Source organism: Cololabis saira, chromosome 2, assembly GCF_033807715.1.
Source record: "Cololabis saira isolate AMF1-May2022 chromosome 2, fColSai1.1, whole genome shotgun sequence".
NCBI lineage: Eukaryota > Metazoa > Chordata > Actinopteri > Beloniformes > Belonidae > Cololabis > Cololabis saira.
The window spans coordinates 35,608,407-35,628,377 of NC_084588.1; the positions used below are offsets into that span (position 1 = coordinate 35,608,407).

At 40.0% G+C, this 19,971-nt stretch overlaps 1 protein-coding gene across 1 annotated transcript in view; it reads right to left on the reverse strand.

Moving 5' to 3' along the window:
• The window catches only part of LOC133463077 (CUB and sushi domain-containing protein 1-like), a 604,241-nt gene that overhangs the window by 105,233 nt on the left and 479,037 nt on the right, over positions 1–19,971 (reverse strand). Inside the window, exons 37-45 of the mRNA XM_061744534.1 lie at positions 18,913–19,037; positions 18,685–18,781; positions 16,519–16,623; positions 9,340–9,458; positions 9,014–9,083; positions 8,059–8,175; positions 7,220–7,429; positions 5,018–5,206; positions 4,478–4,655 (exon numbers count right to left, since the gene is read on the reverse strand). Of these exons, the coding sequence (XP_061600518.1) occupies positions 4,478–4,655; positions 5,018–5,206; positions 7,220–7,429; positions 8,059–8,175; positions 9,014–9,083; positions 9,340–9,458; positions 16,519–16,623; positions 18,685–18,781; positions 18,913–19,037 (1,210 nt within the window). The remainder of the gene's footprint in view (positions 1–4,477; positions 4,656–5,017; positions 5,207–7,219; positions 7,430–8,058; positions 8,176–9,013; positions 9,084–9,339; positions 9,459–16,518; positions 16,624–18,684; positions 18,782–18,912; positions 19,038–19,971) is intronic.

Sequence of the window (19,971 nt, forward strand, 5' to 3'; positions counted from 1 at the left end):
TGAGGAAGACTTACCAATAGTTATGTGAAACATTATACACTAAATTAATTTAACGATAAACTCATGAGAGGAACCTGTTAAATAAGTTAATCTTTGTCCATTAAAATATTGTATTGTGTTATATTGTGGCTATTATGTGGTTGATTGCTGTAATTTTGCAACCTTTCATGACTATAAAAATGTTTTCTTTCATTATAGAACGTACAAATAAAATAATCAATTACTATAAACTTTTGATCGCCAAGTCATTTTAGTCATGTTTTTTCTCAGATCTTTAGCAAAAAAAAAGTTGAATATTACATAATGTGTCAACTGGAATCTAAATGTTGGTAACATCATCACAACTGAATGAAATGCTGCTTTGAATAAAGAAGAAGAAACAGACTTCCATCCTGTTTTAATAAGATGTTAGATCCATTGCCTACTTTGAGCAGGGGCTCAGTGGTATTCAGCAAAAAGCCAAACCTCGTCTGATGGAAGACCACAGACACAGTTTGGCTTCAGTCTCCAACATCTGGATGCAGCTGCTGTCACGTAAAGCCCCACAACAGACAAGCCAGACACCGGCAGACACGCATCACGGTGGTGTCTACATGACTTGGTAAAGAACATCCAAAACACATCTCTTGCATATCTGATTATTGAGAAGCCAAAATAGGAACAAGACAGTGAAAAAGGCAAGCAGGAAATTCACACACCGCAGCTGGGACAGTGGTGAGAAAAATTAAAGATTAAAGTGCTCCTCAGTTGAGTCACCAATGGTATTTGCGAAAATCTTTGCTCAGGCTAAACCAGGCTAAACCAAATTAAATATGCAGGTGCCATCCATTGAAATTCTGCAACGTTTTTAGTACTTCAAAAACAACATATAACATTGTATATAACCATTATAAGAAGCTTTACCAACCCACTGTAAGATATACTGTTAAAATAATCATCGACTTGTTTTTGCCTTCCCATAAGTCATTTATGGATAAAATGTTAAAAGTCCAAGACTAGGATTTTCATATGAAGCCAAAATGCCACTCACAATCAATTTCTTATCAAGCCAAGTAAAGCAATGGCCCCAGTCCTATGCTCTTAATTAATGTCAGTTATACTGTTGTATTTAGAGTTTCTTGGTGATGTATCTAATTAAGTGTATTCCTACTACAGATTCCATCATTAAAAACATCTCAGAAAACCCTCTCAGCCAGACCATCACAAGGCGTGGCTATGGATACCGGTTCAGAAGTGGAGTGATGATCAGCCACCTTGTCTACATGAATAACATCAAGCTGTATGCCAAGAGTGAGCTAGAATTGACTCACTGGATATCTCACAAGGATATACAGCAGACATATTGGAATGTCATTCGGGCTGGATACATGCCCTCAAATGGTGTCCAAGATGATCATTACAGAGGGCAACATACCAGATGTGCAGGACAACGACGAATAAGAGGGGATTCCACAAGTAAGTAGCAACTATGATGGTAGATCCTGAAAATCCAGCTGAACGGAAGGAACAAAGTCAGGGCCGTCAACAGGTACAGTATGCCCTGCCAGTAATAAGCAAGTTGGCCACAGAAAGAGGTGGAAGCCACTGATAGCAAGGCAAGGAAGTTCGATCCACAAAGGATTTCATCCCAAGTATAGCATCATGAGAGTCTACATTAGAGAGGGAGGTTGTGGATTAGTGAGTGTCAAAGCCACCACCCAAGATGAAACAACAAAGATCCATGGATATATCAAGAACATGGCCCCTAAGGATATGCTACTACGTGAATGTCTGGGGCACCAGAAATCCAGTGCAGAAGAAGATGTGGATGAGGAACCATCATGGACAGAGAAGCTCTTGCACAGCCATAGGCTGACATTTTTTTTTTTTCTTCAAGATGGCGCCGAGTGTGTGGAAGCTTGTAGCAGTAGCTCCGTGTGTTTTCCCGTTTTTTGTCTTTTGTTCCGTTTTTGCCACCGGTCTCGGTCAGAGGGTGTGCTTCTCTTGAGACTTGGTATTTTTTCTGGACTTGTTAACCTGGTATCAGTGGATCGGGTTAGCCATGGCTCCATTGTTTACACCCGTGACCAGCTGTTACAAAGACACAAAGATACCCCTTGAAGCAAGACCGGTGATTCCCGCGGAGCTGAGGAGATGGAGACGGGGCTGCAGAGCTGGAGTGAAGCGCCGTGAAAGGAAAAAACGGTATAAACCATCCATACCGTCCGTCATCATGGGGAATGTGAGATCTCTCTCCAACAACATGGATGAGCTAACGGCGCTAACCAAGCTGCAGAGGACCTACCGGGAGTGTAGTATCATGTGCTTCACGGAGTCTTGGCTGAACAAACTGATACCGGATTTGCACGTCTCGCTGGACGGCTTTCAACTGGTGAGAAAGGACAGGGGAGCGAGGGAGAGCGGTAAGAAGAAAGGGGGCTGCATTGCGATGTTTGTGAACGACAAATGGCGCAACCCGGGACACATCATGGTGAAGGAATGGTAATGCAGTAAGGACATGGAGCTGCTAGCTGTTAGCATTCGGCCGTACTACCTCCCGAGGGAGTTCTCGCACGTCATCGCGATAACCGTGTACATCCCCCCGTCGGCCGACGCTACTGCAGCCTGTGAATCCCTGCACTCGGTCGTATCCAAACTTCAGACAGCGCACCCCCACCCCAGTCCCTCCTCCTCATCTCGGGCGACTTCAACCACGCCTTGCTGTCCTCCACTCTTCCCACCTTCACACAGTATGTAAATTGCCAAACCAGAGACAATGATGAATGGTGACAATGGTGAATAAACAACCTCCCACTGTAAAGTATGTGAAGTGCTGGTCTGAGGAGACCAGTATGGCACTGAGGGACTGCTTCAACACCACAGACTGGGATGTCTTGTGTGAGCCCCACGGGGAGGACTTCGACCCAAGCTGCAGACTGTGCAAAGATGCCCCAGAAAAAATCAATCACATAATAGTGTGATGCAAGATGCTGGCAGGCAAAGTATACATGGAACGGCACAACCAGGTGGTGGTTATAGTGTACAGAAATATCTGTACCTAATACGGGTTGGAAGTCCAAAGGTCAAGGTGGGAGATACCTCCATGGCTGGTGGAGAATGAAAGGGCAAAGATCCTGTAGGACCTCCAGATCCAGGCTGATAAACTGGTGATGGCTAACAAATACGATGGTGATGGATAAAACTCCAGAAGAGAGCAGTGGTGATTGATGTGGCAATGTACTGTATATGTCTTTCTGCAAGTGATTTTCATTTGTATGGAAATAATTCAGTTGCAGTAGCTCTTCGGCTCACCCATTTAAATCCATCTATGACTGTGAAAAGTATAGATGCTGAGAAAACTACTCCTGTTGTCAGTGTCAGCATCCGGTCATTTAAATATATTCATGAGATACATTATATCAAACTATCATGTAGGCACTCATCACAGACTACTGTGTTCTCTTTGAGGTCTACAATATGTGGAGGCAGCTTTATCATTTCACTCCAGATGGAATTTACCCAAAAAGACAAGAACCTCCAAAATCAATAAGCAAATACCCAATACAAACATATCCTCAATTACTCTAGCAGGGAGGACACAAAACTAGAAATCCCTGACTGTGAATGCACTTCTCCCCTATTGCTTGCAGTTTCTTACTTCAAAGTGCATGACTTTTGAACCTGAAAAAAACAAACATTAAATATGTAAATTTTTAAGAAAATCTACGACAGATGATGGCAGGAATATATATTATATATATATATATATATATCTTTTTTTTTCTCCTTGATGGATCCAAACTTGTTAGATCTACCTGAGTCCCACTGGATTTGTGAACCCAACTCTGCCACTCCTTTCATTACATTTCCCACTCCCCACTGACTCTCATCATTACTTCCAGAGCCCCCGACCCCTCTCTGGGCCGGTGTTGGCCATGGTACTGACTTAGATTGGATTGGTCAGTGGTCCCATTGAAAATGCATTACTCTCACACTCCCTGTATTACACTCTTACCTCCATACCAAATCCCATTATTACAGCTGAAGAAGCTGTGGACTCATAGCTCAGGCTATGTAGGTGTGTATGTATTATTGGTCTGAGGAGCTGTGGCCTCTATAAGCCATGCCTCCTTGCAAAACAAAGTGCTAAAAAATTGGTACATATTGGCATGTTTGTACCTGTGAAACACGGTGTGAATAAAGAATAAAGTATTAATAATAATAATAATAAAAAAAAACACTTTTATGGATACACTAAGGGTATCAACCCCAATCAATTTCTGAAGACATGTGAATGTGAGTAAGTAAAGGAATGTACTGACGTGAAACATCATAATTTACCTACTATTGTCTAGAAAGTCAGGTGAAAATAGTGAACTTCAAAACTTACCTGTGTGATGCAATCACTGCTTGCATGATGCATTAAATATATAGAATCACTCCAATGTGTAATGCATGTGTATGGAAAATGCTCAAGAGTGAATGTACGACGACTTACCAGACCGCGATGTAATCTGTTACAGGCTCTGTCTGCAACAAAGTAAAGTTGATGTAAACTCCGTGTCCGTGGGGCACAGTGATGAGCCAGGTACAGTCTTGAGAATTTGGGTATTCATTGGGGTACTGAGGTGAATATATGGTCCCATTTTCAGCTGTCACGTTATAGCCACAAGGAGCTGTAAAAATATTTACAAGATTGTCTGTTAGTGACATTCTCTGTCGCTGACAGGTCATCGAGGCAGAGTAACATCAGCCTTACAAGTAGCTTTAACAGCGACTTCAGCACATGAAATAAATAATCCAGGTGACACCATCCTAACTTTCTGTTGAACTGCCCCCTGTACATACAGTGAAGATAACAGTGAAAAATGTAATTTGATTGGTTTTCAATAACAGCAACAGAGTGTCAATATTATAAATTAAAGTTTGTCCATGAGGGATTTTTGGTAAAGAAGCTTATAGCAACACAAAATAAACTGTCCACATATTTATTCTATCCCTACTAGGTAAGAAGGGATGAAGAAGAAGTCTTTCTCACCTTCACAGCGGGGAAATGGGTGGTTCCACTTTCGATTATTGCCATGAAGACACGTTAATACTGTGTGCCCAATCAAAACATAACCAGGGTAACACTGAAAAGTTATTGATTGGCCAGCACTGTAGTCATTGTTGATTATGTCACCGTTAGGGAACGGAGAAGGATCCAGGCAGTTTTGTAGTTGATAACCTTCAGACAGAAAAGAGAGAAAACGCAGTCAGGATGGAAATACTAGATAATTATTTTAGATTTACCTCCACTATAGACATCAGGAAATGAGAATAAGCTGTTACATTGCAACTCTAGCTAAGCCAAAGTTAATTGATGCATTGTTGTATAGAGTATTTTCTCCTGTGTGTGCGAAAAGTAGCCTCAAACATTAGTCATGTCTGCCAAATCCTAATATATCACTATAATATTACACCTGCCATTCATATCTTTCAACCCATTGTATGTGTATAACTAATTGACTTGAAGGGACATTCAAAATCTATGAACCTCAGAGAGTACAAGTATAAGTTCAAGAACACATCAATTGAACTTATCTCTTATCTGCATGCAAGCGCTTGCTTGGGGAAATGTCAGCACCACAGGTCTATTAAGGGCAAATCTCACTCGGCATGAGCGTCATGGTGAGTGAAACCCCTCCCTCAATGTGCTTTTCACAGTGAGCAGAGGTGAACCAAGCTGCCAGCACCTCCCAGCACACATGGAAAGTACTCAGTACAAGGTCAATAGAAATAGTGACCGAAGCCGTGGCCAACATCTGCAGGGTACACCTGTAGTACCACTAACTGTGGTCAAGAAGTCCATAGACAAAGTAGGAAGATAAAGCACCTTTACATTCTGACAAATAAACAAATACTCAGAAACATAAGTGAAACTTATGTAGATCGAGAATAAAAGACTGAGAAATAAATAAATTACAGTTGTTGAGGTCTGATGCTAAAACAACTTCAAAGGGGAAGGAATTCATACAACAGGATAAGAGACGATACAGAAATACAAAAAGATGAAAGAGGGCGTAAGGATGTATGTAGGCCAGAGAACGTGCTGGAACTACAGCTAAAAATGTTGCTCAAACTGATTTCAGGAACAACTTTCTTATTTTTATCATCTTTTCTTTTCTTGTGAAGAAGTACACTAACAGGCACTGGAGTGTCTGAGTGGAAAACCAAGGACTACAATCAGAGCACCTTTAAGCTTTTTTGACTGACACTTGGGTTTAAGCATCAATATGTGGATACGTTTTTCCATTACATTTGCAAAGATTTTTCTTTTCTTTTTTCTTTTTATTTGTCCTTAAGCTCATATCCAACTCTGGTTTTATGGATGTTAATGCAGCTTTTGAGCAGTACACTGCACACCTCCCAGGCCTTAAGCAGAGAATCTGCACTTGCATGAGATGCTGAGAGGTGAGGGGATGAGAGCGTGCACCCAGGCCGGGGGCAGCCTCACGACGCTCCGTGTGGATTGCATCCTAGTGCCAAAGAACTGTGCTGTCAGGTGAAAAAAACAATAACTATCTCGAGTGCTACACCATGTAAGGAAGCACGTCCGCAACACCCCCCATCCCCACCACCAAAAAAAAGCTAAAAGTGGGAGGATGATAAGTACTGCAGTATTAGGGGACTTACTACTGCAAATTGGGAGTAAAAAAAAAGGAAAATTATTATGTGTGCATGAATGCGAGTTAGCTTACGTGTAAGTAAGTAAGGCTTGTTCTAGTTATGCTGGCGTCTTGGCCCACAGTGCATCTTGTGTCTTTGAAGTGAAGCACTCAGGGCTGCAAGTAAAGCCTGCTGGACACGATGCCAGTCTCTCACAGGGGCTTACTGACAATCCATCTCTTTTAATGATGAGAGAAAAGCCATAAGGTTTTTAAGTCTTTAGCATGACTCATCCATGGATCAAAGCTCAAAACCTCATAGTGATATGTTTTTTCACCCCATCACATACTTTTTCGCATTTGGAAGGCTTTGTAACTTGGGCACTAGGTTGGGAATGGTAATTTATTCTGAGACTTTGAGGAGACCATTATTTTTTTTAATCATTTGGGAAACCATTGTACTAACTCCCCCAAATGTGGAGAAAATGAACAGCAGGCTGATTCTGAATCCAAGGCTCTTCCTCCATCGGTTCCACATTCAGTAAATAGTGGTCTTTTTAGCTTGTAGCTTCCCAAAAAACACAGGAACTTACCTTGATAAGTTAATTTGAACCCTGGCCTGTTCTCCGAGTGGTCGCTGTAGAAGTGAATGATTGTCAGGTGAGTAGTGCTCATCAAAGGAGGTGGCATCTGTGAGCCACTAAACTGACCAATCAGAGTAGAGCTGTGCTGCGGCCCAGCCCTGACTTCTAGGAAGTCGTGGTTGTCCTCTGAGGAAAAGTTCTGGAACTGAATATGGGCTCCTAGAATGAAATGACGAAGCAAATGGTGCATGGTATTAGAAACCATATGCAATGAGAATTAATATCTTTTTGCAATTGAAAAAAAACATTATGTGATTTAAATGGCAACTAGAAACTGCATAAAGAATAACTATAATTTTAAGTTTGACATTACATTACTTTTACGGTGTGCATATAACACTGAAACATTCAGCATGCATGAAGACCGATTAAATTAGATAATTCAATATGTTTAAATGTATTTTCACTGGAAAAAAAAAATACATATATATATATTTTTAAAATCATTTAACTATTTAGATTTTAATAACTCACAACACATTAACAGCTATTTATCTTGTCTAACTGATAACACCCCCCCCCCCCCCCCCCCCCCAACTGTAAACCCCTTAGCAACTGGTACATTGTCTAATTTTGTTAGACAAAATGATCCAAGCTGTGTCCTATTCAAACCATCACTTATATAGTGATTTAACAGAACAAAGCATGTGTCAGACTCCAGTTCACATATGGCGTATGCGTTGCAGATTTTGTTCTAGAAAAGGATGGCTGCTGTTTCCCATGTGCGCCAACAGATGCGCTAAAAGTGGTACCTTCCGACTAGGAATGCCTCCCATTGCATGACTTACCATATCCAGCTGGCAGGGTGATCTGCCAGGTGCAGTCCAGGTTGCCCGGGTAGTTGCCAGGGAAACCCGGACTAAGGATGACACCACTCATCTCAGATAAGACCCCGCCACATTTTGCTGGCAGCACATGCAAAAAAAAAAAAAAATGTTAATGAATGAATGATTTACAGATGAGATCACTGCTTTGGCGTTTGGTAGATTTTTTGACATGAATGGGAGGATGCTTGTTTCTCTGACTCATGTGTGTTCTGTAATCCTGCATTTAAGAAAAAGTGAAAAAAAGGAGTTTGTAACACTTTTTGTTTAGTTAGTCCTGTCACATCAACACTGAATTTAAGTGGAAATGTCCTCTGTGAATTTTCACCAAGAATTAAATTATTTACTCATAAACACAAGCATCGATGGACTCGAGGTCCCCCAAGACTGGTGCAGATGTTAGGAAGCCTTGGCGTTCAGTACAAAGTACAAATACTGTTAGTGCTTTTAATGAACAGACATATTGATCCTTCTGATCACTGATCCCACACCACTGAAACAGTTTCTTGATTCCACAAATCTAATTTCAAGCTTATAAGATTAACTAATTAAATCATAGTCAAAATGAAGAATTAATATTGCATTAATAATGACCTTATTACGGGGAATGGATGCAGTATCAATTTAAAGCAATCCAGCTGCCTAATAAATCACAATACAAAGGATAAAATTAGCTATAAAAATTCAAGTAAAGTACGTTTCTATAGAACTATAGACCATAACTTTTTTCTTTTTTTTTCTCTCTTTTTTTTTAACGCAGAGACATGCAGAAGTCTCTAATCTACTTAAGCACTTCTGTCACGCTGCTATAAAATGTGAAGCACATAGCTGCAGGACCTATTTTACTCCCCACCACATTCAACCCCCATAACACAATTCAGGCGGCAGTACAATGTGTTTGTGCGCGTCTGTGTTTTACCTATGCACAGAGGTGGCGGGTAATTCCATCGACGAACAGTCCCAGGCATGCAGGAAATGTGAGAGTGGCCCTGGAAGTCAATACACAGTATCTTAAACTTGTGAAATAAACACAGTCTAAGGGATCTTTATATATTTTTCTTATTCTCTTTTTGAATAAAAACAAAACAAAAACAGAGTCAAAGCAAATGGTCTCAACATTTTCCAAAAAAAGTGCTCTTCCTTTCTTTCTTCATGAAAGAACATATAGATATTTAAACTGTGTTGATAGTACACTTTCATATATACATTTTTTTGTGTAATAATGATTCTGTGTGTGTTTATTACCTGCAGTGTGTACCCAGGCTCACAGCTGAAAGCCAGCACTTCATTGACCATATATCTGTCTCCTGTTTTAATGCCATTGGCTGGGATCATTGGTTCTGGACAAGTGGTAAGGCCCACCGCTTAAAAATAAAACAAAACAAAAAACAGTGAACAAAAGGGAAGAACCAGAAACAGACTAAACTATGTTAGAACTACTGTTAATTTAACCTATACATTTTCTTTGTAAACACTACTGCCTCCAAACTATTGACTCGTATAAGCTAATATGATATGGTCATCTGCTCTTGAAGGTTAACGATATAAAATCTGAAATTGTATTTATGACATAGATGAATGGTGTCTTTAGGTGAGTTGAAATGTTTTAACACAAATTCAATTTAATTCAAATCAAAATACTTGATTAATCTCTGAAGGGAAATTAATTCAATGCAGACTAGATTAAATGTATGGATTCATTTGAAAGAAAACTCTTACACAAGGTTATCTATTCACTGTTGTAATGTATTTTTCCTGGTCACAAAAGCTCAGTGTGTGTCATGACACAAAGTGCATAAAAATATGTTACAGTAATAAGATGACTGGCTATGCATTCCCAACACAATACAGGTTAAACGCATCCTTAATAAGTTTGACTGCAGCAGACGCTTTATCAAATAGCATCAGCAGGAGTGTATCTTTGGGTTAAGTTGTGTGTATGTGTGTGTGTGTGGAAAATTACGCGGGAGACTGCCCCAGAGCGGTTGCCATGGCAACACATGGGTGGAGGAGTGATCGAGAGTGAAGGAAGGGGAGACAGGGGCTTGAATGTTTATGTGTGTGTGTGTGTGTTTTGCTTGTGTGTCTGGTCTTGTTGGTTCATTATCAACCTTCCTACCAGCAAAACGCTGTGATCCCACTGTGCTCACACACAGCAGTATGCGCGCTCATACACACACGCTTCCAGGTGGCCTATGGCGTCCCTGAATGACATTTGTGAGTGTGTGCGCCTGAATGACTTTTACATGAGAATGTGCTTGCTGAGGGGGAATGAGAGGCACTTTTTCTTTTTTAGATGCAGTCTAAGTGGGAAAGCTGCAAGAGCCTGTACACACACACACACACACACACACACACACACACACACACACACACACACACACACACACACACACACACACACACACACACACACACACACACACACACACACACACACACACACACACACACACACACACACACACACACAATATATTATTAGGCAGAGCATCAGCGGGCTGTCATGACAACTGATCAATGAAACTATTCCATTTGGGTGACCATTTTTCTCTCTCCCTAAGAGAACACAGTTTGCTCTTTTTCTGGCTATGCTTTGTAAACTGCTGACAGAACCACAAAACATCCCACCAAGGCCCCTAGACTGCAACTAAACACTGTCAACATTTAAGTCTAACTGCCTGGATTTATAACACTTCTATTTTAGCTTATGTGAGGACGGACAAGTTAGTGAGACGTTTCACTCTATGCTTTGGACGAAGGGTTTTTAACTCAGTTTCTCATGATAAAAATATCATCGTCATTGTCATTTGCATATGACACATGCGTTGAGAGCATCTTGAGAGTTCTTTGGTTATCGATGTTCTACGGTTTGCTTAGATTTCATATAGGTTGTTGTTTTACTTCTCATCTTTTTCCCTTGATCAGGAAAGTGCATAGATGTAGGTAATAGGTGTATTAATTGAAATATATATACTATAATCCTCCTGTAGAGGACCAATTTTGAATCAAATTCTGTAAAAGCTATTTATAATTATCGAGTCATGCATAATATATAAGGTCTCTTAAAATTGCTCAAAAATGACATTTGAATGTTTCCTGTAAAAAAGAAAACACGTATATTTCGAACTATTCGAACATCTGGTGGCAGATTTTGTCAATGCAGTCTAAGTGGGAAAGCTGCAAGAGCTTGTACACTGCATATGGATTATGTAAATAACAGGACAAATTAATACAAAGAGACATAACTACTTGTATATAGGGATGTCCCGATCAGGTTTTTTCCCCCTGATCCGATTCAGAGTCATTTTGAGTATCTGCCGATACCAAGTCCCGATCCGATACTTTCGTATCACATTAAAAATAATGAACAAATGAAAAATAAACACATTTATTCACCTTATTTTATCATTTTGAACTTAAACAGTGCAGTTCTCTTTGAGGTAGCTTGAACAATCAAGTAATAATAGTGCAACTATTAACTAGTAAAAATAGTGCAAATTTAAACATAAATTTGGATCAAATAAAAACTGTAGTTCAACTTAAAATACACAGCAGGCCTGTAAACAAATAAGCAAATAAAAGTGCAACAGTGTCATAAAGTAAGGCCAGTAATGTGCTTCTTAGACTGTACTCTTACTTCTTACTGTCCTTTTCTGGCTTAAAGAATAAAACGTTTGTGTTTGAAGGGACCTACAATCTTGCTTGCGGCAGACAGGGTGTCCATCACGCTGACCTCGTGCACGCAAAGTCGGCAAGAATGCGTATATCCGATCCCTGATCGGGATGCAATGTCCGATTTCGATCAAGTCTGAAACAATGTAATCGGGCCTGATTTCCGATCACGTGATCGGATCGGGACATCCCTACTTGTATAGGTTGTTTATTTAAGTTTAAACATATTCAACAATGTATTACCTAAACAAAAACAAGTAAATCAACTCATGGCCAAGACCAAATAACTCACTCTCACTCGCTCGCTGACTCACTCACTCTCTCTCTCTTTCTCTCTCTCCCCCTCACCCTCTCTGCGCATAACGGTTTAAACGAACAATAAACACATTTTGAGTGGTGATTTTTGTCCCAAATATAGGCTTCCTTCAGTGAAACCTGCAAAGCGGACAGCCTCTGCTACTGTGGCCGTGTTTTTCCACATTAGAATATCAATTTTCCCCTTCGAAATTCTGTTTTTTATAACAATTTGAACATATATATTCGTTGAGAGCCCTAATATATATATATATTTTAGTTGAACCCAAGTATCCTGCATAAAAATGTAAATGTGGCTCATTCAAAATATTGGAGTCAGTGACTCAAAAAGCAAACAACCCATAATAAGAAAACTGTTTCATGTAGCTTACATTTAGCGAGGGTATTTCTCAAGACTGTGAACTTATAAACATCATCAGTTGCAAGTATAGTCCTCTTCATCCCTATTCAAGGTTTACATCTACACAAATATTAGTGAAATCCTCACGTATTCTTGCTCAACCCATTTTCATGAAGGATGCAGCCAGAGGTCACCTGAGTAGACTTGATACGGTAAAGTTTCCAAAGGAACTCTGGGCATGAGTGCAATTCTTTTGTGTCAGTGTGAACACAGTAAGTGCGCTCCGGTGCGCCGTATTGAGACCATTTGGACGAGGGGGTCACGGTGAGGCTATCAGCAGACTCTGGTGCGGTCTGTTTGTGATGGGAAAGCTCCACGACCCTGATGTGACCCAACTTCAGGTGGACTCTGCATGTTTGAGCTTAAAAAGCTGCCATGGACAGATGGGTGGTGCATTGTGGTTCGTGAGGGGGAACATAGACCAGCATGGTTGAGGACGTTACCCTGACAGTTATGGTGAACTGCTTCCAGTTACAGTTGTTCTGCATTTACAAATTACCGTATTTACTGCACTATAAGGCACACTTAAAGTGTCGCCCTATAATTAGGTGCACCTTATGTATGAATTATGGTTGTGCTTAGTGACCTCTAACATTTTATGTCGTACACTGCACTCAAAAATCGGTGAAAATGTTTTAGTCTGACTTTGGTAAGTGACGAAGCTGCTCAGCTTGACTGACTTCCCAGCTGACACAGGGACGCCAACATGAAGTCAATGTTACTTTACTATAAATAGATGTCAAACCAAGGTTAGGTTTTTAGCGTAAACCCAGTTTTCAACTCTATATCATAACCGATTATAATCAAATGTTGGAATATAATATTGTTCCAATCTCACACTAATTTCAGGTGTCCGATATCGCTGGCAACAATGAACCAATCAGAGAACAGGACGTAGTACGAAGGTTACCTCCTCGACTTTTTATTTGCTGATTTGTGGAAGATGAAGGATTTAAAGTGTGACTGTATTTTTCAGTTTTAGTTTAGTTAGTTAAAGGAGCATGAGGCAGGATTGAGGCAGGATTTATGAAAAACATTCGTATACGTTTTAAGTTTTCTAGTAATAATGTCAGATGAAGCGTTCCAAACCAAAAAGAATGAGCCCTCTAGCGTATCTCTCCGTTGCCTTAAACAGGCTGTGTGCTGCAAAATGTGCTGCAATTCCGGGCCGGAATTTCCCGCGCTGCCCTGCGGATGTGACGTCAAATGACGCTGCAATTCACTTTCTCCCCGTTCTCCCTAACCGGCTTCGCTGTTGGCTGCAGCTCCTTTTAAAGGAGCATGAGGCTCCTTTTAAGAAATTAGACTCTCTAGCGCCACCCTTCGCCACGACGGCCGTCGGGGGTACTGCAGCCAACACACGAAGCCGGCACGGGAGAACGGGGAGAACGCGCCTGCAGCGTCATTTGACTTCACATCTGCAGCCCAGCGCGGGAAATTCCGGTCACAATTGCAGCACATTTTGCAGCACACAGCCTGTTCAAGGCAACAGAGAGATACGCTAGAGGGCTCATTCTTTTTGGTTTGGAACGCTTCATCTGACATTATTACTAGAAAACTTAAAACGTATACAAATTTTTTTCATAAATCCTGCCTCAAGCTCCTTTAACTGAACGATATTCTGAGTTATTGTGAATGATTGAATAAAGTTGTTTTGTCACGCGCCTTATAACCCGATGCACGTCATGTATGAAAATAGACCCGTTCATTAATATTGTGCTTTACAATGAAGTGCACCTAATGGTCCGCGAAATACAATATACAGTTGTTGGTCCAATTTGTATAGTTTTTAAATGAAGTTTGACTTCTGAGTATAGATTGTCTAGAGTGGTACAAACAAACAATGCAGAAATAAATGTCCAGCCCTGGGTCAAAACTTGTAGTTGTTGTTTTGCTCTACTTTGAATTGCTTTACCTCAGGCTGATTGCTGTGGAAACATGGCCCTCTGCCACCACTGACGTTGACCAATGACAGCACTGATGGTTGTCACAGGTATGCACTAACATATATGAAAACAGCTTTAGCCCTGGTGTCGTCTGCAGGATTACAAAAATTACATGTGCATGTGATGAAGACACAGGGTGGAAGTTCATCTAAGCTATTTTCTTAACCTCGGATGATGCTCAAAGATGTCCTGTCTTTCAACTACATTTAAGGCAACCTGCAGTTTTGAACATTTATGGTTTATTCTAAAACAGGTTCATGTTAATTCCTTGTTAAAACACAATTTTCAACACAGAAAAGTTCCATAATCCGTCACGGTTTTGAGTTAATGTCACGGCTTTTCACAGTTTTGGTATCAAGGTTCCTGTTTTATTTTGAAACCCCAGATCCTTGTGTTTAACTTATGTCTTGACTTCCCTTGTTCCTTTCTGCCCTGACCTTGCGCATCTCGTCAAGCCTTCTGTTTATATCTTGACTTGTTTTTCCCTTGCTCCCTGCTGGGTTAGACTGTTTCAACCCTCCACGTACCATGTGAGGTTTTTGTATTATAGTTTTTTAAGTTAAAATAAATCATGTTTTCAGGAACTCCTGCCTCTTCGTCTCTCCTGCATCTGGGTCCTACTCAGCCTCACCGTGACATAATCTTGTAACCCAGGTGCTTTTTTAGGATATGGAGATAAGATCTCAGAAATAAAGTTAAATTCAATTACTTGAGTTATACTTTCCTTGCAACTGTTGGGATAATTCTGTTAAATGTACTTATTTATTCAGTCTAACAAAATTCCTAATGTAAAATATGATCATCTGTTCAAGTTTATTCTATACGTGTCTCTACTTTTGATGATAATACACACTGTAGATGGTGGGATTGTCAAAGCCTCCAGGATTTTACTTAGAGGAAGATTTTCCTGAAATTGTTCCCCATTTTTGTGACTGTTTGTTGCGGATTGCTGAAACTCTGACCATACATCTGACAGACTGCTTCTCTACACCTCTTACACCTAGTCATGCGTCTGAACCTGTTGTTGTTAAATGCTCCTCCGGTTGTTTTTGATATGTGTCAGTTACTTTTCCAGCTTTTTGTTGTCCTTAATCCAACATTTTAGAGATGTGTTGCTGCAATCAAATTCAAAATGAGCTTTTTTTCCATAAAATGGAAAAAATTTCTCAATTTCAACATCTATTTTCTTTGCATTCTATTGGGAATAAAATATGGGTTTATGAGATTGGCAAATAATTGCACTTGTTTTTTTTATTTACATTTTACATATTGGAATTGAGACTGCTTACATCTATCTCTGAAAAACAGCATTAAAGGCTCAATTTATATAGTGTACGCATCCGCTAATAAAAGCCACGTGGAAAGCTCGGAGTAAAAATACAAACTGAGCAAAAAAAGCATGCACCCACCTCAACACACACTTTGAGACACACACAGACACACACCTACCTCTGCATGGAATGCTTGTTCATACAACTAAAAATCTCACATTTTTCTCACAAACGGGGACATGCTCATTCATCTAGAAATGATTCTAACACAAAACAACTACAAAGGACTGAAAACCACAACTGTGTCCTGACAGGTGGATAACTACGTGATGTTAATATCTGTGTCTATACTTTTTTTTTGTCCGCATATTTGGCCATGAGTGTGCCTTCCTTTTCAGTGGATTCATCTTCATGCATGACACAAGCAAAAGCTCTTCGTGTGTGTGTGTGTGTGTGTGTGTGTGTGTGTGTGTGTGTGAGGCTACATGGTACTGTTTGTGTTCCTCTAGGTGTGTGTGCTCCTATGTGGGCCTCAGTATGTGTGTGTGCTCTCCGGCAGTACCAGTTCAGGTCACTGATTCTTGTTATTTGATGTTGAAGTTTTGGCAGCAATTGTGTGTGTTTGTGTATACGTGTGGGGGTTTTATTTGTACATTTCAGGTAAAACGGGAAACACTATTAAATCCTTGGTTGCTTTATATCAGCAGGTATTTTCCAAAAAGAAATTTCTGTATGCTTTCTTTTCATAAAATAGTTATCAAAAATAGTTTTCTAAAAAGAAAATTGCAATTTTTTAGTGCCGACGGCGTTATCTTACTTTTGTATTCGAGGTGAAAGCCGGCTGCCACCACACTGATGTCACTCTGGAAGTGCAGAAGGAGCTGGTTCGATGTGGAGTTTAGGAGAGCAGGAGCTGTTGTTCCTATAAAAGACAGCAGAAAGAATAAAATGAATGATTATATGACAGAACCTGTAAATGAATTTTTCTTGTCCAATTCACAAACTGGTAAGAACTGTTCATTCATATTGAAATAATTTAACAGGTACATGTTGACAACATGGTAGAAAGTGTTTATATGTGGCATGTTTTTATGGTAGCTGCTTTGTGTTGCCTATATTTAGTCTAAACTTAAGTGTGTTAGGGCCAGTAGTCACAGCTGCATCCACAGGACAAGACTATAGCAGGCTCGTCTTAGATATGCTCCTATAGGCTTACGCTGCAGGAGGACACCAACCCTCACCCCTTTTTTACTCCCTTTCTTCTCCTTCATTTCTTCAGCTCAATCCACAGTTATTAATTAGAAATATATCATAAGCATAATTGACTTCTACTGTTCTTGTAGTTTGTTGTGCTGGTCTGCCCCCTCCTTTTCTCTTCTGCACATGTTTACAGGCCAGAGCTTCCAGAGCTGCACGCTGTCCTTCAGTCGCACCCTCTGACCATCACCGTGCATGCTTCCACCTGTCTGTATAGATGTCTCTGTTAGATATCTGCCAACAAATTGACCTGTAGTCCCACCTCAGTGTCTGCTGTCTACATCTGTTTATAAAGTCGTCTCTGTAGTGCACCAGCTAGCGGTGTATCAGTCATATGAACGTAAAACTCCAACTAACGTATAATTAATATTAATATATCTTGTCTTTTGTACCTTTTGATAATATATCTGTGCCTCTCCTCTCTCTGTTTTTTATCCTTTCTTTCTTATCTTGCTTTTACTGCTATACGTTTCTTCCCTCTTAAGGGGGAGTTTTTTCTTGCCGCTGTTTGGTTTAAGGTTTTTATCCAACTAGGGGAGTTTTTACCTGCCATTGTTTATGTAATAATTGCTCAGGGGTCATGTTCTGGGTCTCTGGAAAGCGCCTCGACAACTTTTATTGTAATAGATGGTGTATAAATGAAATTTAATTAAATTACTTAAGCATGAACTGCTACATTAATAACAAGGAAGAGCTTATTTTTCCAGTTTAGAGTTTCTTCTCACGCATGCATATACACATACACACATATTTTGCATCCAGTCAACTGCTTTCCAAAATGTTGAGTTTCAGCTGAACTGATTCAAAATTACAGCCAGAGCCTGGCCATACCAGTGGGCTTTTTCTCACAAGATCAAAGTTAGCTTGTTGTTTTTATAGGAAACATGAATGCAAATGCAAAAGTCACAAACAGCATTCCACCTCGAGGAACATTTATGCTTATGTGAGACAGGCCTATACATACAGAAACTCAATCCTTTAATGGAAAATAGTGCTTGCCTAAAACTGGAAAGCAGTTGGGAAATGATGTGAAGAGCAGGTCAACAACCCTTCACCCCCTGTGCACATGAAGCATTTTAGTGTTCTTATGAGGAGCAGCTCTTATCTGCCCCAGTAAAGCTGCTCAGTGGTCAACACCAGATCACCATGGTTATAAGGGCCGGCTCCCCAGTGTGTCTTCTTTAGAAGGGCACAGTTACATGTTTGTGTTTGTGTGTATGTGTGTGTGCCCCTGTAGGTGCCATGTTTCATGTGTGATAGCTGTGTGACAGGTATGTGCTTGGGGCAGGTCACAAGGGAAATTCTGCAGGGAAATTGTAAAAGGTTAGATCACTCTTTATTTCTGTCCATCTTCCTTTCTTTTCATTCCTTTCTTTTCCTCCATTTTTTTAATCCCATGGTGAATTTTCTTCCTGCTGGCTGCTTGGAATAGGAAGAATAGTGTCTCAAACACATTTTATTCTCCATTCAAAACATGCATCCTTTGTTTGTACAACAACTCATCCATCATAACTCTCCAGTGTAGGTGGTATTTGTCCATATCTATGGTTTTAGACTTGTCACATCTAATTCATCATCAGTCAAGTAAGCTTGTGTCTGGGCTTGTGTATCTATAGTTTACGAACTGTCATGTCTTGTCAATCATAACACTCAAAGGTGTTTATGTGCATGGTGTCTTTGCACAGGCTCATCAATCTATGTGCATGTTGTGGGCATGTTATCATACCAGAGAATGACCCTAATTTTGGAGCTGTCATGTCTCCTCCATCGTAGATCTCTAGAGAGTCCCAGTTGTGCTCAGTTGCAAACGTCATTACTTGAATCTAAATTGTAAACAAGACAGCGAATGAAAAAATATCACCGGTTCACAAGCATCCTCCATAATGGTGTACAAATGTTTGCTAATGTTTATATCATATTAAACACTTCCATGTGAATGTCTTCATATTTGTACCTGTATTCCAGCCCCTTCGCTGACTTGGATCCTCCATAGACAGTTGAGACTGTTTGGGTAGGGTTCAGGGTAGCCAGGAGATAGTATCGTGCCTCGGCGTTCAGTCAAATTGCCACTGCAGGGAACTAAAATGAAAAGGTAAACTATGAATTTCCATAATGTATTAACTAATTAGCTGCCAGAAAGCACAAGATGTCAAGTTGTTTCAATATAACTTTGTATATGTAAATAGACCAATGCGGTGTTGAAATTACCTCTGCAGGGAGCCGAAGAGAACCAATGTTACTCATGGTATGAATTGATGTGAGAGTGGAAAATGATTGCAAAATGTACCCTCTCAGCAGAGAACGGTTTTATGGCAGTATATATTAAGCTTGTTAGAATTACAGTCAAAATTACAGCTTAGTTTCTATAATTACCTACTACAGGATGATTAATGGAAAGGCCCAATTACATAAAGTCTTTTGCCATCTGCATTGCATTGCTCCCTACTTGTGTTGTTGTGTCAAGTGTCAGTGACAGTCGCTTTCATCCCAGAAGTGGCTATAATGTTACTTAATATTTTACAAAGCGGATGTAAAAACATAAATATTCAACAAAGCCCATTAATGCCTATCGGCTTTCTGTTGATATTTTTTTTACGTCACAGATGAAACATGACTTCTTTTTACCAGATAGCACACAAAGATAAAAATAATAACTTAGCCAGGGGTGCATATACATTTTCTCTATTCTTTCTCACTTTCCACACTTAAAATAAGAGAATAAAATGATTTTAAACCCTGTATTTCAAAAAGGACCGTAGAAAGAAAATGTACATAATAATGCTGAAAAGGAACAATGCTAGCAATGTAAGTTTTAACTTGGAAAAAAAAACCTGGTGGAACATCTGACACAAGAGGGATATTGTTGATATTATTGGATTTAAAAAGGAAATCCAAGAATGGGTTAACCACCCTGTGACACATTCTGTGGACAAATAATTCAGCTGCTTTAGAAAAGCATTCCTGAACCTAAAATTGCAAAGCATCTGGAGATTTCATCTTCTACGGTACATAA